This window comes from Ictidomys tridecemlineatus, chromosome 1 (genome assembly GCF_052094955.1).
Source record: "Ictidomys tridecemlineatus isolate mIctTri1 chromosome 1, mIctTri1.hap1, whole genome shotgun sequence".
Taxonomy (NCBI): Eukaryota; Metazoa; Chordata; class Mammalia; order Rodentia; family Sciuridae; genus Ictidomys; species Ictidomys tridecemlineatus.
Window position 1 is genome coordinate 150,879,456 of NC_135477.1, and position 27,029 is coordinate 150,906,484.

General features: G+C 35.1%; 1 protein-coding gene across 10 annotated transcripts in view; it reads left to right on the plus strand.

Annotated features, from left to right (window-relative positions):
* Uimc1 (ubiquitin interaction motif containing 1) overlaps positions 1-27,029 on the plus strand; it is a 116,631-nt gene that overhangs the window by 67,743 nt on the left and 21,859 nt on the right. For 9 of the 10 annotated variants that reach the window (XM_078049464.1, XM_078049470.1, XM_078049456.1 and 6 more), the window contains 2 exons: positions 3,191-3,267; positions 8,043-8,196. In XM_078049464.1, the coding sequence (XP_077905590.1) occupies positions 3,191-3,267; positions 8,043-8,196 (231 nt within the window). The remainder of the gene's footprint in view (positions 1-3,190; positions 3,268-8,042; positions 8,197-27,029) is intronic. The other variant, XR_013438744.1, reaches the window with a different exon arrangement.

The following is a 27,029-nucleotide window of genomic DNA, read 5'->3' on the forward strand; positions in this document are numbered from 1 at the left end:
ATAAGATATTGTCAGAGGAACCTCCAAATATAATGATCTTGAAAGTCCTAGTTAGTGAGAGAAGGAAAAGCAAGCCCTTAATGACTGAGGTTAAATAACTTTCATGATTATGACTTGCTGTCATTAGTCTGCAAATGAAGTCCAAATGTTTTCTGATATAAACTACTTCTAAATGAGATTGCAAAAGGTTTTCAAAATACTAATGTTCCCTTTATTAAGAAAGTAGAACTAGTTCTCCATGAAACCAAACAAACTCCTAAATTTCTTTTTTGATATAGAATTTTTAAGCTATGCATCTAAATTGTACCAAAAAATTGTTCTAAATGGGTTGAAGCACAAATTGAATATAGTAGTTTGTTACCTGTTTCCTTTTGTCTCATATTTCTGAGTTTCAGGGGTCTGATACTCAAAATTCATTATCTTTCTAGTGTTATTTACTTTGTTTGAAGAGGCAAGATTATAGACATATTGTGCCCACATTGCACATGCTGGTAGCATTGTTTATTTCTGAGGAGCTAACACCCTCTTGAGTTGTTTGTAGTTGGACATTTAGCTATTCACATAAAGCTTAATTAAAGACTTTTTATTATTGCAGTAGTCCAAGTAGTGAGCAGCTCTTATTTTTGAACAGACTAAATGTCTTTTATAATACACTCTCTCAGGGAAACTTAAAGAAGATTTTGAAATATGTGCACTATAAGCCTTTTTCCATCAAGGGGATAAAAATCTGTGTATCCAATTTCAAAAAAATCGTGATGTATTAAAATACATTTATTATTAGAAATGTATTTAACCCTTTTTTAATGATTCAGAAAATATTTTAGAATCTTTTTTAATATTTATTTTTTAGTTTTAGGTGGATACAACATCTTTATTTTATTCTTTTTTATGTGGTTCTGAGGATCAAACCCAGTGCTTCAGATGTGCCAGGCAAGCCACTTGAGCTATATCTCCAGTCCTAGAACCTTGTAGATAGTTTGTTTGCCTAATACTGGCTATTTATTGTATTTATGAAGCACAAAAGTATTAGTTAGAAATAGTAAGTATAGTATCAAATACAGGATTTGCCTTCTGAGATAAATTATTTGTCTCAGTTTGGGCTGAAACAATAAAATACATACACTGTGGCTCGTAAACAACAGAAATTTATTTCTCACAGTTCTGGAGAATGAGGAGTCCAGGATCAAGGCCTCTGCAGATTCTGTGTCTGGTGAGAGCCTGCTTCCTTGTTCATAGATGGCACTTTTTCACTGTGTTCACACATGGCACAAAGAGGATGAAAGAGCTCTCTGACCTCCTTTTCTTTTTTCTTTTTTTAATATTTATTTTTTTAGTTATAGATGGACACAATATCTTTATTTTTATGTGGTGCTGAGGATCGAACCCAGTGCCCCACACATGCTAGTCGGGTGCTCTACCTCTGAGCCACAACCCCAACCCTCTGAGCTCCCTTTTATAAGGGCGCTAATTCCATTCTTGAGGTCTTTTCCCTTATATTCTAATTTCCTCCCAATCTACTTCAAATATCATCACATTGGGGGTTAGGATTTCAACCTAACATATGGAGTTTGGGAGGGATATAAAATTCACTTTCTGATATTTCTTTTATAGATTTGTTGTCATTTGATGTATAATTACTGTATGGTTTTTTTTTTGGGGGGGGGGTACCAGGGATTGAACTTGGGGCCACTGAGCCACATCCCCAGCCCAATTTTGTATTTTATTTAGAGACAGAGTCTCACTGACTTGCTTAATGCTTCGTTTTTGCTGAGGCTGGCTTTGAACTCGCGATCCTCCTGCCTTAGCCTCTCAAGCTATTGGGATTACAGGTGTGTGCCACTGTGCCCAGCAGTTACTATGCTTTTGTTATATTAAATGACAGTTATCTAGAGCAGAGGTTAGCAGAGGCTAGCAGAGGTTAGCAGACTTAAAACATTTTTTCACTTATTTTTTCTCCCACCTCCCATCTTTTAAATAAAAGAAGACTAGTAAATATTTTAGGCTGTTTGGGACATGAGGTCTGTTGAAACTACTCATCTCTGTTGTTTTAGTGCAAAGGCAGCCATAGGTAATACATAGATGAATGAGTGTGGCTGTGTTTCAATAGAACCTTATTTATAAAAATGGACACCCAGCTGGATTTGACCCATAGAGCTGTGTATAATTTCCTAGCCCCTAAACCAGACTATAAGGGACTCACAAGTTGCATCTCCATACTAGCTATAGATAGTAGAGTGTCTAGACTTGTTCAGTTAATATTTGTTAAATTAATTTTGAATTTATAGATGCTGCTTAAAGAATGTATTGAAGAAAGGCATATCTTTGTCCAGAATGCATACTCTATTTCTGGTCCCAATTTCTGTTTTTCCTAATCACCTCTTTAACCTCATGCCAACCTAATGTTGGCATGTTTTTGTTTTCTATAAAAATTAATATAGTTTGAAACTAGAACTCCAGTGGAAATAAGCTAAATGGATCAACTGGTGAACAGATAAACAAACTGTGAAATATTCATATAATGGAGAACCAGTAAAAAGGAATGAATGACTGACATATGGGACAACATTTCAGAAACAGTATGCTAAGTGAAAGAAGCTGGACACAAGACTATATATACTATGTGATTTCATGTATATGACATTTTAGAAAAGGCAAAACTATAGGAACATAAAGTAGATACTTATAATTAACTTAATGGGGTATTGGGAAAGATTATTATTATTTATTTATTTGGTACCGAGGATTGAACCCAGGGCCACTTAACTATTGAGCGACATCCCCAGCCCTTTTTTACATAATTTATTTAGAGACAGGGTCTCATTGAGTTGCTTAGAGCCTCGATAAGTTGCTGAGGCTGGCTTAGAACTCATGATCCTACTGCCTTACCCTCCTGAGCTGCTGAGATTACAGGCATGCACTGCTGCACCCAACTGTTTTTTATTTTTATTGTAGTGGTAGTTACATGATATAAATTGTACCATGTATAATTGGTGTATTTGTTAAAACTCACCAAATTGTACATTGAAAATTGAATTCTGTTATATGTAAATTATGCCAATAAAGCTTTAAGAGGAAACAGACTAGATCTGTATTGCCATTACAATAAACAAAGGGTAAAATAGGTGTTTGGTTTTTTTAATTACTAAAACTCAAAATGAAAATTCATGGAATCTTAATTTTTTAATTACAGAGACACAGCTAAGTTCCCCTGAAACTCTTGACCTTGAAAGAGAAGACTCTCCTGGTAGCAGAGAAACCCTGGATGAAGTAAGAATAATAATGGGAGACAAGAAGATGAATATTCTCCTCTATAGTTTTTCTTAGTTGTTTAATCCTGCTGGTTGTCTTTTTTCTAATGCAGTGTTGACTTTGGCTGAAAAGATTTATGTGGCATAGGATTTTAGCTTTGGGGACATTTATCTCATGGAGAAATTTTTATAATTAAGATCAGTTTAGCATTGTTTCTAAAAATAAAAGTAGTTGCTATTTCTTGAATATTTTTATATGCATTATTTCTGTTACAGATGGGGAAACAGAGGCTTAGGATGTTTAATTTGCACTAGTTCTTACTACTATTAATAATAGAACTAGAATTTGAATATTGGTTTGTCTCTGAAGTTCTAGGGCATTTTCTCTTACATACTGATATACAACAGAGATGAACAATCTTGGGAAAAATAACTATATGAAATAAATTTTCAGTCCTAATTTTAAAATGTTATTAGAAATAACAAACCCAAGTTAAAATATATTTTTATTACTACCTTTTGTAGCTAACATTACATATCTTGCAAGAGCCATAAAGCTGATTGGTAGAAACTCATACTTCTGATTAAGATTCTTAGTGTATATTTTTCATGTTGAGTCTGACAAAGCAATTTAACTACCAGGAATTCTTTTAAAGAATTTAAGGTTTTAATCTATTGCTATGAAAAGTAGCTTAAAAATTAAGCAAATTCTTCTCTGGAAATAAAGATTTTGGTTATATTTGTGTTTACTATCTTGAACTGGCACCTTAAAAAATACTTAATTCTCATTCCTTTTTATACTCTAGGTTTCTCCTCCTTATCGTTTGTGTGTATGTGTGTGTGTGTGTGTGTGTGTGTGTGTGTGTTGCTGAGGATCTATTCCAGGATCTTATGCATGCTAGGCAAGCACTGTACCACCGAGCTGCATCCTTCAATTTTTTTTTAAAACAGTTTTTACCTTAAAAGTTAAATCTCTTCCTTAGTACTTCCCTTTCCCAGTACTGTAGGTAACTGGGTAGAAATTCTGCTTTCATGAATCATGCACACTGCTGGTTCCTTGAAACCTGATCCGTCACAAACCAGGATTTCCTGAGGGTAGGAAAGATGATGACACTTCCTTCCTCAGAGGTACTGAGGACACATCTTGCTAGATAATGTCAGAATGGCCTCTAGGTCCTTTTCCTAGCAAGGACATGGCCTTCTAAATGGGAACAGGGGATCAGAGTAGTAATAACATAGTTATCCAAACATACAGAAAAAGCCTTATAGAAGCCTTTAATTAGTTCATCAAGGCTGATTTTTCTTACCCATCCGTGATTGCAAAGGATACTATTTTGGGGGTCAAAAAACGTGAATCCTATTTGGAATTTATAGTGTGCATTCTGCATTACTCTGCCTCAAACAGTAGAGTGTATAGCCTTTCTCACTTTAAATGTCCTCTTTTCCTATCTCTGTTAGCTGATATCTGGATATTCCTAAGTAGCCAGAAGTTTCCATTAAAAGAAGTTAAAAAATACTGTAGTTTTTAAGTCATTGAATAATCACTTATTAGTTACAAGAAAGATAGAATTGAACAATTTCTGTGCATAAAAAGGATGTGGACTCTTGCCTTTGAAATCTGTGAATAGTTTTTTGTCTTTTATTGAAAGGTGGTATGGTATAGTGTAAGGTTCTTGCACATTGGAATTAGAAGACATGGGTTTGAATGCCAGTCCCACTACTTTGTGATGTTGGACAAATTCATTTTTTATTCATTTATTAGGCAGGTTTTTATGGTTTTTATACTTTGTATTATTGATTGTTTTAAGACTCTTAGAGATTCCAAGATAAATTTTTTAAAAAATGATGTTCCTGCCTTCACAGGGTCCTGATAAGGGAGATAATAGACACATAAACAGATCATTATAATGTGGTCTGACAAATGTCATAGTAGATTCCTAGGGTATTAATGCAGCACAGAAGAGGACTGCTCTTCTGAATTTCACCTCTTCATATAAAAATTGGAGGCAAAATATTTTTATTTTTTGGGTTGCTCTTCAGATTAAAATAGATAAAGATTATAAGATACTTAGCAGAGATTTGGTACAAGTAGAAGTGTGCATGTGGAAACAGTTACTATTTTACTGCTTTGTGAGTATTGTGGCTGTTCAGTGATATTAGCTTACCAGTGATGGGTAGTTGCTCAGCACTGCTAAACTCTGTGGAATAGCTGTGGTGGAACTGCAGCCCCTCTTGATTTGATTTCCCACAGAAGTCAGGTTTCTTTGAAAATAATGGTTTCTCAATATCATGCCTGATTGTTTCCCTTAGTTGGATTCTCAGATAAATATTCTGTTTTCAGAGGAGTTAATAGAAATTATTCAGAGTTAAACAGTGAGTTTATTGAGTAATTTTTTTAAAGGTAACTTGTGTTAGGGTCGGGAGAAAATGGTAAGGAGAAAGATCTGAATAAATGACTTTCTAAACTACATCTAAACTGGGGGAAGGTTAGAGGGTTTGGTAATTTGTAGAACATGCCTTTTTTCCACTGGGTTCTTGAGGTTCCTTTTGAAGCCAAAAGGTAAGAACCAACCCTTTAAGGGATTAAGAATCAGTGTCTGAGTACCACTTTTAAGAAATTGCTGTTTAGTATTTTTAAAAAAGTAGAAATCATTCTGCAGAATCTACACAGATAAAAGCTGTGTTGGTTATATTTTCCTCTTTGAGGTTCCTCTGTAGTAGTTAATTTAAATAGACCTTTTTAATGGCATTGGGGGAAATATTTTTAATATAAAAATTTTCAGAAAGCTTCTGGTTTTCCTCTGAATGTGGTTGGAAATAGTCTCATATCCATAAAATAATAATAAAGATTACTTCCTTTCAAATATATTAATAGTTTTGGGTACATTCTCTGCACTTTATAGAGTGGCAATGAATACAAAAGGAGTGTTGTAGTGCTATTGTGAGCACCAGTGACACTCATGTTATCTCTGTACTTAGTGAACTTTAGAATTTCAAGTAACTGCTCAATCACCACTAACTTTCAGTAACTCAAGAATGCTTGTAAATTTTAGGATTTATTGATTTCCCTCTCTGCTCAAATTGCTTTGCCTGTACAAGACAACTTTTTCTTATGAGTTGTTTGAACAGAGGAACCTGAATTTTTGAGAAGCTCAGTGACTAGGCTTAGAATAACAGCACCTAGAAATTCCAGACCCACTTGACTTTCTGTACCTCCAAGAGAATAATAAAATCATGTAATCTCCCTGGTATGTTCGGGTTCAACTTCTAGAAACAAATGAGAAGGGAGGCTGTTTTTGCTTCTGCCATTTTCATTAATGAAAATACTGAAAGTTTTTATGTGAATTAGGTCTCGGTTTGAGTCTAGATTATTCACTTACTAACTTTGTGTTCAGCAGATTACTTTACCTTTCCAAGCTTCAATTTTCCTTTCTATACTACTGGAGCTAGTGATACCTATGTCCAGTTGGATTGTGAGGGATGGATATGGAAAATGCGTGGCAGAGCCTGGCATAGTGTAAGAACTTAACCACTGTTAGTTCCTTTCTCATCTTTCTGTTTTTCCCCATCTAGAATATGTCTTTTTAATAGCAAGTAAGTGTGTTTGGCTTGGTATTTAGAAGGTCTGTTTCCCTCTCTGCTGGATTCCACTCACAAGCAGTAGATTTTAGAAATGGTCCAAATTTACAAACCAAAACCAAAAAATAAACAATAACCAAAACAACCACAGTTGATTTAGAGGTTAAATTAACTATCCATTGCAATTTGGGTCCTATTTTGTTTTTATACTGGATGAGGACTTCTTTTTTTCACCCTGTAGTAAGGTATAATGACAGTCCAGATGCTCCTTGGTCTTAAGTGGAAGCAGTAGCTGTGCAGGACTGTTACACATTGGATAGGACATGCTGTCCTCTGAAGCAAGAGTTAGGCAGTAGTGCTGCAGTGCCCACGCATACTGTTGAATTAATCACTGCAGAGTCCCTGGCTCTGACTAACCTGTGTAGGTAAAATAAAACTGCCTCTGAGAGACACTGGCAACTATAGGAGAAATGATGACTATAAAACACTGAGGAGTAAAGAAAGTTTAAGTGTGGCTTCAACAGAATTGATTATCTTAGTAATGACTTTTCTATGGCCCTTTGGGTCTTTGTGTCCCCTTTCAGTCCAAAAAGTCACAAATTAAACACAAGGGTATTATATCTTTTTGGTATAAGCACAGACCTAGGCTCTTAGCTTAAATTCTAATCGTGCTACTTTTGGCTTAGAATATTTTGTTTTTAAATGCCTTTTATCTTAAAGTTTCAATGACCACAGTTTTCTTTTTTATGAGATTGAAAAGCATCTTTAAGATGCTATTGAAATATAAAATGTGAAACACAAGAGATAAACAGTATACTTGGGCAATGAATACCGTGCAGTGTGGTAGATAGAGGCCAGTGTCCTCAAGGTTTAGAGCTATCTAGATAGTCCTTGTTTTGAATTTCAACTCTGAGATCTATTTGTGTGTGACACTGTGCAAGTTCCCTTACTGTTTGGGGCAATACTTTTCTCATGTCTGTGCCTTTGTAAGAATGTGAGAATTATATAAGTAATTCATACATAGGGCTTAGTGTATAGCTGGCAACTTAGTATAGTTAAGTATTAACTATAAGAGTAGTGTCTCCCAGGCCTTAGCCCTGAATTTGATACGTTGATTGGTATTGTCTCTTTGAAAGTAATTGGGATAGAATCTTTAGTGGGAAAGATAGATGATAAGCTAAAGATGTTACAATTCCTGTTTGTCACGTTCTTCAGGTTGGTAACAGGGAAGATGCTGAGAAGGATATGCCTACTTCTACCTTCTCATCTAGTACCCAGGTATCCTGCCCATTATGTGATCAAGGCTTCCCATCCACAAAGATTGAGCGACATGCTATGTACTGCAATGGTCTGATGGAGCAAGAAGCAGGTAAAGACTCATCAGAACAGCCAGACTCTTATTTGTATGTGGTTTTGTAATCCTCTACAATTCAATGTAGGGAAAGCCGCTCTTCTTCAAAGTTAAAGTTGCTTTTTTTTTTTTTTAGTTAATTTTCTGGTACTTTCATGGTTTTTATTTGTTTTAGTATGTTGTTACTTGGACCTTAGGAGTGGGGAAGGAAAAAACCCTTTCCTCTTTTAATGTTTCAACTTATTTGCTATAGGTAGGCCAAAGACCAGTACAATGCAGTAGTTGCAATCCCAACTCATATATTCAAATATTGAGATTCTGGTAGAACTTGAGAATCTAAGTCTAGTGTTACCTATTTTTTATTCAAAATAAGTCTTTTCTGGCTTTTTTGTTTAAGATAGAAATTCTACCTGGAGATAGCAGCTGAAAAATAACCCTAATTTATACTCATATCCCACATGTCTCTGCTGAGTTACCCTTGAGCTATTGGTTTATATCTCTGAGAGTATACCAAAAGCCAGAGTTTTGGTATAGTTTGGAGGGGTGTGTGTGTGTGTGTGTGTGTGTGTGTGTTGATACTGGGGATTGAACCTAGGGTGCTTTGCCACTGAACTACATCCCCAGTCCTTTTTATTTTTTTATTTTGATACAGGGTCTTGCTCAGTTGCTGAGGCTGGACTTAAACCTGTGATCCTCCTATCTCAGCCTCCTGATTTGTTGGGATTATAGGCATGTCTGGCCAGTGTGAGATATTGATTAAGAAAATCTTCTTATTAATCACACTCCTTGAAATATCATCCTGATCCTTCCTTTCTACGATTTCTACCTCTAAATATAGTAGTATTAGCATAGCTACCTTTCTGAGATCTGTCATATTGAATGTAACCCTTATATAGTAGGTGTTGCAACATTCTCTGCTTGATTCCTATAACAGATGTATTTAAATCTGAATTTGTATAGTTGTGAAGTATTTTATAAATTAAAATTTCCAAAAATAAATGAATAGTATTTAATTTTTCTGAAGTAGTATACATCTTAGTTATTAAATAAGAAAGTATGTAAACTTGTAATTTAATGTTTGTGGATTTTTCTGAAGTAGTACATGTTCCTTGTAATAATAATAATGGCTTACACTTATTGAATAATTAAAAGTGAGTATTCAGGCATTATTTTCATACATAGGAGGCTAAATGAGACATTTTAAGAAAAGGGCTTAGCAGTGTTTAGCACACAGTAAGTACTTAAGAAGCATTAGCTGCTATTATTATTCCCAATAGTGAAATTCCTAGGTCAAAGATTGTGTGGTCATTTTAAAAGAGCTTTATATGGGCTGGGGATGTGGCTCAGCGGTAGCACGCTCGCCTGGCATGCGTGCGGCCCGGGTTCGATCCTCAGCACCACATACCAACAAAGATGTTGTGTCCGCCGAGAACTAGGAAGTAAAAATTAAAAAAAATTCTCTAAAAAGAGCTTTATATATAGCATTATAGTCTTTCAATTAGAATGAAGTTTTCGGACCTAAATCTGGCTGTCAACTCCTTTTAACAGAAGAGTACTAAAGGAATGGAGTCTAGCTGCAGTTTCAATTTGACACAGTTCTTTAGTCTGATTTTTTTTTTTCTTTTTTTAAGCTGAGAGTTTCAGTGACTGAAAGAATTCTGGGGCCAAGTCTTTGGTGTCCAGAGAGGGAAGAGATGATTCTGTCTTACTATGCATGCTTACTCACTGGTATTGGTCATCTGAGTCAATCACTTATTCAGTACTGAGGTTTAGAAATAAATGAGTTTGAGAAGCTGAATGTCCTTGTGAACTCTAAGAGTAGATAACTTCCTTCAAGTCCAAATTATTAGGTAAAGAATAAAATAGAGAGGCTAGGGTTGTGGCTCAGTGGTAGAGTGCTCACCTAGTATGTATGATGCACTGGGTGTGATCCTCAGCACCACATAAAAATAAATAAAATAAAGCCCATCAACAACTGAAAAAATATTAACAAAAAAAAAAAAAAAAGAAGAAGAAGAAGAATATAGAGTATCTCCTACTGGTATCTCCCACATCAAACTTTGCTATTTTGTGCTTCAATAGGAACCTCTGGCATTCATTACTGTCAGATAGCTATAAGCTACATGGTATTTGCATTCAGGCCTTTTCCTTACTAGAGTATGGCAGAGGAATATTTGCTGTAAAAGAATTTGGGCTTGTGTTTTAATTTTCTCAGACCAAACGCAGACTTGCATTACCAGTACCAGGTTGTTCTTATTGAACTTGTTAAGCTGATACGATCAGGTGGACAAAATAGACTGAGACTAACTAACTGTCTTCATCATTCAGGCAGAGCCTTTCAAGTTCTTATTTTACTGGTTCCAGGGTCAGTGACTCAGTCTGATGCTGCTCAATTGAATTTGCTTTCTGAGTCTTGTGGACTTTCAGACATTTTGGGTATAAATGTGTTTTCTGACATAATAGAAAGTCCTAATATTCTAATAGCCCTGATACTATATGTCATCCTGATGTCTCAGATCTCTGTCTGAAGATGTTGTTACCAGCAGCCAAGCCAGGCAAATTGCCTGGAACCCTGGTGGCCAGATTTGGTCATTCCTCTGCGTAAGAAATAAGTAAATGATGTAAAAAGGGAAAATGATTTTTACACAGCTTGATCAAACTGGGGAGAAGCAGCTAGATTGTTTCTCTATTGGTCCCATGGAAGCAGTTACAATTTATAGAAACAAAAGCTGGTGATATACATATGTAGATTTAGCTAGGCTGTGCTTATCCAGAGAATATGTCAGCTTTAGTTTTCTTGGCATCTGTCTGCATCATGAGGAAGTTTTTAATTCTCAGCATGAGGAAGTTCAGGAGCTCTCTGCTATATTCTGAATAGCAATCTTTCTTTTTCATAGGGACATTTGTTTTGAGCTGTCTAGAACATTACATTCTTCTTTTCAATGTCAACTTATCTAGATCCTTTTTGCCACTGATTCTTATTTACCTTTTAATTCATCCTAATACTTATGAAATACTTTTTAAATTGTGGTAGGCCTTACTTATGGAGTTTGCTAAGCAAGTTTAAGATTTCTGCCATCAAGGAACTTGCAGTCTCATTGGGGAAATAAGCATTTACCTAAGAAATTAATTACAAAATGATACAGAGTGAATGGTTTATACCCAAGTGAATGTCCCTGAAAGTAAGTATAATCAGAGAAAAGTGCCACTGAATTGGAATGATGTCCCAGAGACATCATTTAGTCTAGACTGTGAAATCTGGGTAGGTTTAAATAAACCTATAAGAGAGTAGGGGGCCCGTTATCCTCCTGTGAGTTTAAATAAGAAGCAAAGACAATGGCCATTGATCAATAATTCTAATAGTGTTAACTTGTTAACCAAACTTACCCTTTTGGTGACATTTTAGGCCCAATGAGAGAGTTTGGAGCAGGGAATCCTATTTAGAACCACCCTATGTCTACTTATTCCTCTACTTTCTTAGGAACAGAGTTTGGGGGTATAGGTAGGCTGGAGAAGTGGTTAGAGGAATTGTGTGAAGAACCTATTAGTGTGTGTGTCAGTCCTTAGTAAATTTGACCTCTTAACTTGATTTCCCCAGTAGCTTACCTGTCCTCATCTTCTTGCCAGATGTAAATTAGTGATTGATTTTGTTCAGCTTTGTAACATGACCAAGGCCTGGCCACCAGTGCAAGGAAGTCTCTCCTGCTGTAGAAGGAAAAGTTACTCTTTTGAAGACCTAACAGGTTGAGAGATCATTAGCGCCATGTGGAATAAGAGACGACTTTCAACCCAGAATTAAGTATCCAGTTTCCCTCTCCTGTTTTTCTGTGAAGCTGATCCTAGAGATGCTTGATTTGGTTGTGTAAGAGAAATAGTAATTAGAGTCATTTACATGAAGTACCTACCATTTATGCCTAGTTACCATGTAGCACAATAACAATTATGCATATCATTAAATATGTGTCTGATTAACTTTGCTGTAAGTTTTATTTGATTATCATACTGCATTCTGGTTAAGTTGGTTTGTCTGCTCAGTTTGCTCAATGACATGGTTATATATTGAGCACTATGAAAAAAAATTGAGGACTGTTGTTTAAAGGCATCACCTGAGAGGTAAGATTTGCTAAATTGACCTAGACTAGAACAAAGGCAGATTGCCTTTGCTTTCTCTTTCTGCAAAATGTATTTGAGATCATTTGGGAAGAATAAAGCTCTGTACTTACTCATTCAATAAATATGTATTAATAACTTGCTATATTCCAGATACAGTGAACAGAATATTTCAAGTTCCTATTTCCATGGAGTTTTTTAAACTAGTACTAGGAGCAAATAATGGAAAATAAATATGTGGTATGTCACACAGTGATAAGTATTTTAGAGAAAAAAATAACAGCAGAAGAGTGGGATAGGGAGTACTAAGGTTAGGAAGTAGCAATTTAAAATTGGTGGTCAATGAAGGTCCTATTGAGAAGATGGCATTTGAGTAGACACCTAAAGGAAGTGAAGGAATTTTGAGATAGGGAGGAGAAAGTGTAACAGGCAGAGAAACCAGTAAATTTAAAGATCCTGGGGTTTGAACAGCCTAGAGTAAGGCTGGAGTTGAATAAATGAAAGAGAATATGAGACCAGAGAGAGAATTGGGGAAGGGAGGGCTAGGCAGACCAGGTACTCTTTGGCCTTAATAAGATCTTTGGCTTTTTCTCTGGACAAGGGAATAACCATTGGAGGGATTTGAGCAAAGAAGTAATGTTAAGTAAAGGATCACTTTGCTGAATAGAAAATAGATTATTAGAATAGGGACAAGGCTGGAAGGTAGGAGATCAGAGTCAACATCTCATATTTGGCAGTATGATAGTGGAAGAAATGTGGGCTGTGTGACTAGACAGAGCTGGACTTAAATTTTAACTGTGTTAGGACCAGGCTCCATATTTCTAAAATTAGTTTGACAGTATCAGGATTGTCATGAGAATCTGAGTCACTTTATAAAGTATGTAGCTCTGTGCTTAAATATTCAATAAATGTTGCTATTATTATTGACTATTTTTTCCTGTATATTTAGTTTTTCTGAGGTCTGTGTTTCTATGTGCTAATACATAAAGGATAAGCTATCAGTTGGATAGAACTAAAGGGAAGATAAAAGGCCTAAAAGTCAAAGTAATAAGAATAAATTAGTAAAAAATAGATCATAGGAGAGTTAGGGAAACTGAAGACATTAACTATATACATTTTGGACCTAGATAGAGGTTCAAGTGCGGCTTACACTTAGGAATCTGGTTGGAGGGGATTTTCTCTTCAGAAAGATCTCCAGAAAAGTAATGTTGGGGGCCAGGTGCTATGGCACACACCTGTAATCCCAGCAGCGTGGGAGGCTGAGGCAGGAGGATTGCGAGTTCAAAGCCAGGCTCAGCAACGGTGAGGGGCTAAGGAACTCAGTGAGACCCTGTCTCTAAATAAAATTCAAAATAGGGCTGGGGATGGGCTCAGTGGTTGAGTGTCCCTGAGTTCAATCCCCAGTACCAAAAAAATAAAAACCAAAAAATAATGTTGGATAGGTTGGGGGAGGTAGAGATCTTTCTTGTAGATATTCCTGGGAGGTAACAAAAATGGACTGAGGTCTAGAATAGATTTTTTGGGGATAGCTCAGCAAAAACCTGTCAATACCTGAACATATCTAAGTAAGACATTTCTCAAATTAGACAAAGTTGGACCTTTTCTGTTTTAGATACTTGTATTTGCCTACCTGAATATAATTTGAATACTGTTCATTCTTCTCATTTGTATTAATATGACTTTTTGTGGTACCCAATATGATTAGATTAAGTTATATTGCTATTGGTGCCTAGCTACTGAGGTGTTGAAAGTTCTGAAATAGGATAGGTTTAATACACATAACATGGATTCTGGAGACAAATTGACCTATGGGGAGATGTACAAATCAAACAAAGGCTCTGATCACATATCTTAGTGTTATTAGAGTGGTTCAGTTGGGTAGATAAGACATGTACAAGAATAACTGTAATACAAGGTCAAAACTTCTAAGGGATACAAAAAACATCCTGTGGTGTTTTAGAGGAAATGTGATTAGAGATTGAGAGAGAAGGGCATTATTGTAAGAGAATAGTAGGCAAAAATCACATAAATAGAAAAATGTGAAGTGTATATAGAAAAGAGCAAGCAATTCAGTGTGGTAGTAACATGGGAAAGGAAATAGTAGGCAACTGGAGAAGGACAAATGTAACTTGAATTACGTGGAATAACAAAGGGCACTTTTTTAAAACTCTAAAAGAGTTATTTGTGTGTTTATACCCACTGTGGTATTTAGGAGCCTCTTGGATGCAAGTGTTAGAAATATATAGCTTGCATAATTGGGGAATCTGGTTAGGGTTCATTCAGACAGAACTGGATCTAGAAGCTTGGACTTCCTTTTTTTTTTTTTTTTTAATTAGTTGTAGTTGGACACAATACCTTTATTTTATTTATTTGTTTTTATGTGGTGCTGAGGATTGAACCCAGCACCTCACACGTGCTAGGCAAGCACTCTACCTGTGAGCTACAATCCAAGCCAAATTTTTAGCTTTTTTTGTTTGATTGTTTACTAATTTATTTTTTAATTTATTTTTAAAATTTATATGTGGCAGCAGAATGCATTACAATTCTTATTACACATATAGAGCACAATTTTTCATATCTCTGGTTGTATACAAAGCATATTCACACCAATTTGTGTCTTCAAACTTTTAGCTTTTAATGGAAAGAAGGAGATCTTTCTCTTAAGACCATAGGTCAGTCTAGAGAAAGATTTTAATACCCCTTACTTGATTTGAGTGTCTACTCCCTGGTCTGGTCACTGTAACAAAGTTGATGGTTATGTGTCATTTATAAGTCAGAACAAGTAAAGGAAAATCCTATTAATACTATCAGAAATCTATTAGTATCTACAGGAAAATTTTGTTGGTAGTCACAATAACACTGTTAACAATGAGTTTAACACATAGGATTTATTTTTCTTAAAAAACATTTGGAGTGAGACAGTGGCTCTCTTATATAATTGAAGATAGGCTTTTGCCCATTGACTTCACAATCCCAAGTTTGAGACTTACTTCTTGATTCATGGTTTCAGGATGATTGCTGAATCTCTAGATCTCATATAGAGATCTCTGTTCCAGGAAGGAAGGAGGAGAATGGGTAAAAGAGTATGATTACTAATTCTGACTACTTAGATCTAATACTTGTTCCTCAGTCCCATTGGAATAGGGCCTATTCTAAATTATGGTTCAATTAAGCCAGTTCTAAGTTTAGTATACTTTTATGTGTGTTTATATGTCTTTTGCCTATATAATTATTCTATCTTTGAAGTCACTAATTACTTTTTACAGTGATTCAACTTAAAAAGTTTCCATATCTTGCTCTTGATGAAGTATTGTATGAGATGCTAGGAGTGAGGAGTGGAACTCAAGAGGTGGTAAGGGATTTGATAAGAGCTGAATAGGATCTCAAACTTGTACTTAGAAAATTTACAGCCCATTGAGGAAAACGACTTGGGCATCATGACTAAGTATAGAGAAAATAGTTAAAATGCTAAATTAGAGGAACTAGCTACTCAGAGGAAGAAAGTTTTAATTCCAGTTAGTAGGATAAGGAAAAATTTCTTAATTGTTCACCTAATATTGGACATAGGTTTTTTTTGTTTGTTTAAAAAAAAAAAAACAATACCTATCTGACTGCCTGACTATCGAGCTTCCATCCATCCATCCATCCATCCATTTATTTTTGTGGCACTGGGATGCTTCACCACTGAGTTACATTCCTACCCCCCTTTATTTTTCTTTTTAAAATTTTGAAACAAGGTCTTGCTAAGTTGCTAAGGGTCTCACTAAGTTGCCGAGATTGGTCTCAAACTTGCCTTAGCCTTCTGGGTCACTGAAATTACAGACATGTGCCACCACACTTAGCTTTATTATTATTTTTTATTAAAAGTAAACATCTAAAATAGCAGTGTTCTCTGAAGTTTGCCCTTGCATCTATTGGGATCTGAGTATTTGCCACAAAGGTAGTTTTCAGGTTTTTTCTACTCATCAGTTCTCACCAAGTTACCAGATTAATGCAGCCTGGGACAGCAGTTCCCTTCTTGTGTGAAGACTGTCAAAGCTTTTTTTCTTAAAGCAGAAGCAGTGCTGATCCTGTAGAAAGATCTAATCTCTGTGAATAGAATGGGCACTGAAACAGAGAAAAGAGTATTGGAATTATGTAGAATTAAAGGGGGGTGGGGTGGGCAGCAAGTAGAAGGAATAAAAAATTTGTTGCTATTCATGATGGGAGGAGAAAGCTAAAGAAGTGAGAGGAAGAGGAAGTGGTCTGGTCCAGGGATCAATAGGAACTAGGAGTCCACAATGATATATTTAAAGGAATTGTGACATACTTCCACCTCATTTCCAAAGCTACTGGGAATTTAAAAACATACTTTCCCCCACCCCAGAATATAAAAAGTAAAAGAAATAAAGTCTACTAGTGAGGCCATGAGGCCATCGTATTTATTTTGAAGTATTTCCTTTGTGGAGTGATGTGGGAGGGTTGATGGAGCAAGCACTTTCCTCCCTAATATTGGAATTCTGTTACACACATACTGATTGAATATTCCTTTTTTTTTTTTTTTTTTTAGATGTGCTGGGGATTGAACCCAGGGTCTTGTGAATGCTAGGCAAGCACTGTACCAACTGAGCCATATCCCAACCCTGGGTATTCCTATTTTAAAGCACCAAAATCTTAAATGCACCATTTTGAGCACCAGCATGATGGTACAAGTGGAAAATGGAAAATTCCACACCTGGTGTCATGTGTCCTCTGACTGATCACAACCCAATTGCAGGCCCACTAAAAATATTATATAAAATGACTTCAGGGGGCTGGCGTTATGGCTCAGTGATAGAGCGCTCACCTGGCATAGGCAGGACCCGGATTTGATCCTCAGCACCACCTAAAAAAAAATAAAGGCATTGTTTTGTGTCCATCTACACCTAAAAAATAAATATTGTAAAAAAATGACTTCAGGCTATGTGTATAAGGTATATATGAAACTTAAATGAATTTCATGTTTACACTTGAGTCCTTCCCTCAAGACACCTCATTATGTGTATGGATATATTTCAAAGACTGAAAAAATCTGGAATCTGAAAAACTTCTGATCCCAAGCATTTTGGAAAAGAGATATTCAACTTGTCTGTGTGTGTGTGCATGTGTGTGCATGTGTGTGCGCGCACGTGTCCATGCACTCACATACTGTTTTTACATTTATTCCCACCCCCAGTATTATAAGTATTTATCTGACATCTCATGCTGTTAGAAATTTATTAGATTTACAAGGTTGTTTTTAAATTCAACAAATTGTCTAAACATACTTAATTTTTTGTCTTCATTGGGGAAATATTTTTTGACAGAGAAAACCACAATGACGGGAGCAACTTATATAACAAAATGGAAAGGCATTTAGAACAAAATCTGGGCACTCAATTATTTCCACCATAAAGTATATTCCTCTTTAGTAGGTTTTACCCCAGACCTATTTGGTGATTTCTGGAGAGGCCATCCTCTTATTCACATGACCATGCTATTGGACATAGAAATACATTATAACTCTTAGATACAGAATGACCTCTTAGACCAGTACCTCCAATCCAGACTACATTACATTGCATGTAATGCTCTTTTCTTGAATTAATAATGCAGAAGTGAGCCCCCACTCCTCATCATGGTCTCAGTTGTCTTCTAACAACTTTCTGTGGAATATTTCCTCTTGTTAGCTCCACTGGTGCATTAATAAAGTTTGATGTGGCATGTGAAATGGTAGCCTGACTGCCATGTTTGCTCGAGTTCTTGGAGTCTTTGCTCTTCCCATCTTCTTCCTTTTAACATTGGCCTCCTTTGCTTCAGTTATCCCTGTTCATTATGCCTTGATATTGAAGAGCCAGGCCTCAGGATTTCTTTTAGCAGTTTCTCTGCCGGATATGCTTATTCCTTCCTTGAAAAATAAAATAGCTCTTTTTAACACCTGAGTTAATACCCAAAGCATTACGTGTTAAAAGAATATTAACAGCTGAAAACCATTTTAGAGAAATTCTCTCACTTCAGAATCTAGTCACACTTTTTAATTCAGGCATCTAAGAGCATTTTAAGAAAGAGAAAAGTTCAAGGAATTAATACTAGTTCAGTGATCTTTATAGAATTATCTGAGAGCCACATAATAATACATAGTCTCATTACCTCAGAGTATATGTATTATTATCTCCACTTTATCATTGATGAAAGTGGCACCAGGTTTAGGCTGGTATCAGCAGAGCCAGGGGCCAAGCCCAGGTTGCCTGACTCCAAAGCTAGCATTCTTCATTATTGTTCATTGCTCTGCCTTGCAGGTGTAGAGGTGGGACACAAAGATTCAATGAACTTTTGGTGGTAGCTGTGAAGGTTGAGCATGCAGACTGATTTGTTACTGAGGAGTTTTCTGAGGGTCTGATAAAAAGGAAATGCTTAATATTATTTTTTCCATTAAGTAAAAGGATTTAATTTGCTAATTAACCAGCAATAGCTATCACTTAGGAGCACCTACTGTATACCAGGAACTGTTTTAATCTTCCCCACAGTCTTTTGAAACAGATATTTCAGCTTTTTAGACAAAGAAATGGATACTTGACTGGGAAATAATTTTCCTGAGGTCACATACCTAAAAAGTAGAAAGATCCAGGAATGTTCAGATTTTTTTTAAAAAGCAAGTTTCAGAATATTAAATGCAATATGATAGTCAATATCTTGTTTAAAAATTTGCTGTTTGCTGTGGTGCATGCCTGTAAACCCACTACTCCAGAGTCTGAAGCAAGAGTATTCCAAGGTTAGGCCAACCAGGGCAACTTAAGGAAGAAGTCCTTATCTCAAAATAAAAAATAAAAAGGGTGGAGCTGTAGCTTAATGGTTCCATCTCCAGTAATGGAGGCAGGAACGAATTACACAAATTGCATTTGTATAAAAACAAAGAAAGGATAAACATTTTGTGAATAAAGGCTACCTTTTGAGGGTGGGATAGAGGCAGAAGGTTGGGATCAAGAAGAAACATACAGTTTAACTAATCAGTTTTGGTAATATTCTAGTTCTTAAATTGGGTGATGGGTTCACAAATATAGTCTTCTGTGCATATTACAAAATATTTTAAACATTTAAAGAATAGAAGCATGTTTCTGTTATGTACTACTGTCAGGTATATTTTCAGAGGAAACTTGTTGAAGCATTTATCAATCAGTACAATTCAGAGAAATTCCATATGGAACTCACTTAGTCTTAATTTTGGCTCTAATAAAAATATATGATTTGATTTGACTTGAGTATCATTAATGATTCTTTATAAAGAAGCCTCTTGGAGTTTTTTCTAGGTACTTATATCTTTGTCACTTGACTTTCATATTTGTTTTTTAATAAGACAGTAGCCCTATAACTTTGATTATTACCTTGTAAAATGATACTGTGTGTGTGTTTGTGTGGTGTGTGTGTGTGTGTATTATTTTTCATTGCAGAACATTTCAAACATAAAATTTGAATACAGTCATTAACTCATGGCTACAGGATATTCAATTCATAACCTCCCCTCTCCAGATTATTTCAAATCACATCCCAAATATCATTTTATTATTTTATATACACATACATACACACACACACTGGGAAGGCCTAACCCAAGATGCTTAACTACTGAGTCACATCCTCAACCCTTTTTATTTTTTATTTTGAGACAAGTTCTTGCTAAGTTGCATAGGTCTTTGCTAAGTTGCATAGGTCATCAATAAATTGCTGAGACTGGCCTTGACCTTGTGATCCTCCTGCCTCAGGCTCCCAGGTTGCTGGGATTATAGGTGTACACCACTACACCCTCATTTCATTAATGTATATCCCTGAAATATAAGATAGATCTCTTTGGGGAAAAAAACCTAACCATAATTTTATTGTTGTGCCTAAAAAAATGATAGTTCCTTAATATCATCAAATATCTGGTCTGTTCAAATCTCCCTGAGTCTCAATTCTTTTTTATAGTTGGTTTGTTGAAATTAGGATTCAGATATGGTTTGCACATTGCAAAGGTTTTGATACTTGTGTCTCAGGCTCTTTTAATTTATAGAAGAATCAAACCCCCAAAAGTTCTCTTTAAGACTGAACTGTTCATGATTTGTACACATAAGCTTAATAATATTATTAATATAATGTTAATATTATTGCATTGTCATTTGTATTTCTTCTATAGCATCTAACTCAGTACTGCGCAGGTAGGCCTTCAAAAACTGTACTCTTTGTTTTTTCTTAAATGTACAGATAGTAAATATTTTAGGCTCTGCAGGCCATATAGTCTGTCACAGCTATTCAGGCCTGTCATAACTATTCAACTCTCCCCTATAGCACAAAAGCAACCATAGACAATTTGGAAATGAGTAAGGTGGTTATGTTTCAATAAAAGTTTACCTGTGAAAACAGGACCAGCCCATAGTTTATTCATTCTTATTTTATAGCATTGTTTTTTCAAAATGTTTTCTATAGATTACTAGCCTTCTGTGAAGTAATGAGGAGGGGAGGATGATCAGGATGAGAACTAAGAACTAGTAACCCTCCACTGTTACTGCCCACCTTACATAGAGTTCTGCTTTTATGTATTTTATATGTTGGTTATTGGGTTTTGTATGAGATTTTCTTTGAAAACAGGATTTCCCATTTTAAAAAAATTGAAATTCATGGGTTTATGAGACATTTCTGGTTTTTATAAAATAATATTAGTGACTATTACTATTATTACTACTTTGTACCATGCACTCAGTACTCCTACTTTTATCCCATCTGATCTTTGCAGCAACCTTTTAAGTTAAATTTTGTCATCCCCCTAGGGAGAAGTAGATAATAAGTTGCTCGAAAATCACGACGCTAATAATTAGTAGAGTGGAAATTGAGACTCAGATCTGTTTATTTCAGAGCCAATGCTTTTTTTCTCCTTTTTAATTTAAAATGTTTCAATTTCAAAAATACAAGAAACAAATGGTTTATTTGCTGTACCCTGTTTCTCTTCTCTAACATACATACATACATATCTATAGCTATATATCTAAATATGTAGATATGTATAATTCACATAGATATACTTTTTCCTGACCATTTGAGAATTAGTTGTTGACATCATAGCACTTTAGCTCTGAATGCATTAATTAGTTTGTTTCTCTTAAGAATAAGATCATTCTTCCACAAAATCATAACACCATTATTATACTCAAGAAATTTAACATTAATGCAAATAGTGTTATAATACACAACCCATGTTCACATTTTCTTGATTGTCCCAATATACCCTTTACCTTTTGGCCAAGTATCCATTAAAGAATCATACATTGTACTTAGTTATTGTATCTGTTCAATCATCTTTAGTCTAAAAGTTCCCCAGACTCTTTTCCCTAATATTTTATTATGAAAATTTTCAAAGGCACAACAATGTTGTTACAAACTTATTTTAGGTTCTACCATTAATATTTTATTATATTTTATCACATATACAATTATTCATTTTTCTAGTCGCCCTTTAATTCAGGTTTTTTTCAATGCTTTTCCAAGTAAATTACAAATGCATTTATTTCCCCTAAAATACTTAAGTATGCAAACCATGAACAAAATTTGTGTGAAATGCACAAATATTATATGTAAATTTGCTGAGTTTTTACACATTTATCAAAAAAATAGAATATTGTCATTTAGCCAGAAGGTTCTCTCAGATCCATTCCTAGACATTTGCCACCTCTCAATAAAGGTAATCACTGATTCTATTTCTACAGAATTTCTATTTTTATCTGTTCTAGAATTTAATATAGATGGAATCATACAGTATACATTTTTTAATTAAGTTTATTTTAACTGATAAGTAAAAACAGCAAAAGTGTACATACTAATAAGGTACTGTATGTGTTTTATTTTCCCTCTCCAGTGCTAGCAATTGAACCCAGGGCCTTGTTCATATGAGACAAGTGCTCTACAACTGAGCTATATTATAACCTCCATATAATGTTTTGATACATGTATGTACTGTGTAATGTGTAAGTCAAATCAAACATACCTATTTTCTCCAACAGTCACCATTCTTTTACAGTGAAAACATTGAACTAAAAGCAGTATTTTATCCATAGTCACCCTCCTGTGCAAAAGCACACCAGAATTTCCTATTCCTGTAACTAACTATAACTTAGTTTAACACTGATCAACCTAATCCCATCCCTGCCTCCTGTCCCACTCTCTGGAAATCATTCTTCTGCTCTCAACATCTGTGAGATCAGTGTTTTTATATTCCACATATGAGTGAGATCATGTACTACTTGTCTTTCTGTGCCTGTCTTATTTCACTTATGATGGTCTCTAGTTCCATCCACAGTGTCACAAAGGACATGGTTTCAATCTTTTTTTAATAGCTGAATAGTTTTTCATTTTCTTCATCCATTCATCCACTGAGGGATGCTTAGGTTGTTTCCATTTCCACAAAGGTGGGCATGCAGATGTCTTTCTGACATACTGATTTCACTGGCTTTGGATATATACCCAGGAGTGTATATAGTGTACATATATATGGATCATATAGTATTTCTATTTTTTAATTTTTGGGGGAACCTCCATGCTGTTTTCCATAATAGCTTTATTAATTTACATTCCCACCAGCAGTGAGCAAGGATTCCTTTTTTTCCACAATCTTGCCAGCACTTATTATCATTTGTCTTTTTGATAATTGCCATGGCTATTGGAGTGAGGTGCTACTGCATTGTGGTTTTGATTTGTAGTTCCTTGATGATTAGTGATGTTGAGCATATTCTCATCTACTTGTTGGCTATTTGTGTGTGTTTTTGTTTGAGAAATGTCTGTATAGGTTTATTCCCATTTTTAGTCAATTTACATAACTTTTTTTTGTGTGTGTGTGTTTGTGTGCTGGGAATTGAAACCAGGGCCTTGTGCATGGGCGGCAAGTGCTCTACCAACTGAACTATATCCCTAGCCCAAGTTATATAACTTTTTAATATTGGATTTTTGGAGTTCCTTATGCGTTCTAAACATAAACCCCTTTTTTATATGTATAGCTTGTGAATATTGACAATTTTATAAATTGTCTTCTCAATCTGATAATTGTGTCCTTTGTTGCACACAACTTTAGTTTGAGGTAATTCCATTTGTCTATGTTTGCTTTTGTTTCTTGTGCTTTTGAGGCCTTGTTCAAAAAAAAACCCTTGCACATTCCAACTCTGAAGCATTTTCCCTTTTTTTTTTTTTGCAGTAGTTTCTTTGTTTCAGGTCCTACATTTAAGTCTTTAATTGATTTTGACTTGATTTTTATAATTGGTGAGATAAGGGTCAGTATGTAGTCTTTTTTATTTTTCATTTTTGTAGCTATTTTTCTTTAATACTTTTATTTAGTTATTTTTATGTGGTATTGAAGTTTGTACCCAATGCATCACGCATGCTAAGCAAGTGCTCTGCCACTGAGCTCCAACCCCAGCCCAGTATATAGTCTTTTCTAATGTTCTGTTCACTTAGCATAATGATTTTGAGATTTATTCATAATATATGTATAATCATTTATCCTTTTTATTACCAAGTAATATTCCACCATGTGAATATGCCAGTTTCTTTATTTATTCTCCTATGAATAGATTTTTTTCACTCTTAGGAAAAAAGCTATTCAGAACAAGTTGTATGGTAAACATAAGAGTTACTTTGCTTGAGTGAGTAGCTGGGAATGGAATTGCTAGGTTATAAGAAAGTAATTTTACCATTTCCATTCTCACAATCAGTATATGAGCATTCTAGTTATTTGATATCTTTGCCAACATTTGGTATTCTCTCAATTTCCACGCCCCTACATTGAGTGGTGTTAATTTGCATTCCCTTAATGACCAATGATATTGAACACTCTTTTCATGATTATTGACTTATTTATATCTTTTATGAAGTATTTGTTCAAATGTTTTATCTCTTTAAATTGTATTGACTTTTATTATTGAGACACAAGGGTTTTTTTAATATTTATTTTTTAGTAATACCTGTATTTTATTTATTTATTTATTTTTATGTGGTGCTGAGGATCGAACCCAGGGCCTCGCATGTGCTAGGAAGCACTCTACTGTTGAGCCACAACCCCAGCCCAGAGATAGGATTTCTTTATATGTCCTGAGCAACAGTTATTGTCAAATATATATTGTATAGATATTTTCTCCTTGTCTGTGTCTTGCCTATTAATTTTTCTAATCCTGTCTTCATGAGCAGAAGTTCTAAGATGGTCTAATATACCGATTTTGTTCTCTTTTGGTTTTGTTTTGTTAGGTGTTTTTTTAATATTTATTTTTTAGTTGTAGATGGGCACAATATCTTTATTTTTTTATGTGGTGCTGGGGACTGAACCCAGTGCCTCACACATGCTAGGCAAGTGCTCTACCACTGAGCTACAATCCCACCCCTGTTTTTAGGTTTATGATGCATTTTGAATTGATTTTTGAGTGTGGTTTAAGGTAGGGGGTTGAGGTTTATTTCTTCTATATGGATATGTTGGTTATTCCAATTCAGTTCATTGAAAAGATTTTCCTCTGTCATTGGAATCCCTTTCTCATTTGTTGAAAATCAAGGAGTTCATTTCCAGGTTTTTTATCATATCTAATGTATCTATTGGTTTATCCTTCTGCCATACTCCTGTTATCTTGATTACAGTAGCTTCTTGGTAAAAAACCAGATAGCGTAAGCTCTCTGTTCTTTTTCAGAATTGCAGTGGATATACTAGTCTTTTGTATTTTCATGTAAATTTTAGAGCCAATTCTTTAAAGTGTAGTATTTAAAAATCCCAGGAAACAATGTTATAGTTTTTGCTTTAAAAGTCCTATGTAGGCAACTGGGATTGTGGCTCACAGGTAGAGTACTCACCTGCATACATGTGGCACTGAGTTCGATCCTCAGCACAACATAAATATAAAATAAAGATATTGTGTCCATCTGTAACTTAAAAAAAAAAATCCTATGTCATTGCTAATAGCTCAGTGGTTGAGCGCTTGCCTCGAATGCATGAGACACTGGGTTCCATCCTCAACACCACATAAAATAAATAAATAAATAAATAAATAACGATATTGTGTTCATCTACAACTAAAAAAAAAAAAAATCAAAAAGTAAAAGTCCTGTGTATTTTAAAGAAATCAGAAGGAAAATAGTCTTTTGTATTTTCAGGATACTATCATTTTGCATTAATGGGGTCGTTAAATTTAATTCCCTCTTTACAGTGGCATTCACTGGATTTTCTTCGTGAAAGTATTTTTTCTTTTTGAAATCTCTGGGTTAATATTTTGAGGCTTTATGAACATTCTATTCTAAAACATGGTTTTAATATCCATTGGTGATTCTTAAATTATTATCATGGTGGAAAGTGATAATTTTTGTGGTTCTGCCATTTCTTCTGCATTGATTAGCTGATATTCTTCTGACGAACTTTCTCTTCTACCTAGCTTAGTATTTCTTTTTAATGTAGTATGGGGTCATGAATTCATTTTTTAAATTTAATACAATTCTTTTTTTGGGGGGGGGTATACTGGGGATTGAACTCAGGGTCACTCAACCACTGAGCCACATCCCCAGCCCTTTTTTTGTATTTTATTTAGAGACGGTCTCACTGAGTTGCCTAGTGCCTAACCATTGCTGAGACTGGCTTTGAACTCGAGATCCTCCTGCCCCAGCCTCCTGAGTTGCTGAGATTGTAGGCATGTGCCACCATGCCTGCCTAATTTTTTCTTTTTAAAAGTAATAAATATTTATTATGGCACGTTTTAGGGAAAATTTAGTTGGAAAAAAAATTCACTCATGATCTAACCTTATACAAGTAACTATTACAGTTCAGTGTGCATGTTAAGGTGCTATTCCAAAATCCAAATAAAACTCTGGGACTTTTTGAAGAAAAGACAAAAGATTTATTCTGGCCAGGGCCAAGGGAGCAGAAAGCAGACAGTTCTGCAGCCCAAGACAAAGGGTGCAGGTGAAGAATCAAACTTTAAGAACAACAACAACAAAAACAACCAAAAAACAAAGGAGGGTATAGGTAAGGCAAGTACAATTATAAGTCATAAAAAAGTGGAAAGTACCAAGTAACAGAACATTCTAAGAATTCACACTTCTTGTATATACTCAAAACAGCTTATATAAGTATATACTTAAAGACATTGTAGTAAGGGTGCAAGTGAGTAAGGGTGTCAGCTTCTATGCGAGTGGGCTTATGAGATAAGGGGGGCAGCAATTTTCTACAGGGTGAGATGTCTGAGCAGAATAGAGTCAGTCTGACTTAACTTTCAAATCAGCCCATAATATGTCAATCCCTTTCTTTCTTTTTGTTTTTCATAGTTAGATTTTAACAATTAATAGATACTTTTTTGAACTGATCTTTTTAACAGTGTAATGAATCCCTATGAGCCATCTCCAACTTCAACAGTTAGCATCATATGTGCAATCTCTTTTCATGTACACTCTCATCTCTCACCCCTAACCCAAATATATTATTTTGAAGCTGTTTTCAAGCACATCATTTCCTCTATAAACATTTCAGTATGCCTTTTAAAAAGCTAAGGATTATTTAAAAAATACAACCAGGGTTGTATTTTGTCATTATAATACTAGTACCATTGTCACACCAGTCAGAATCCTCCCTTCCCTAATAAGCTCATAATTTCTTTTAATGGTTGGTTCAAATCAGGATGTAAACAAGGTTCACATATTACATTTGGTTGATGTCTCTCATTAGTATCTTTCCTCACTTATTACCACCCCACCTTGTCCTT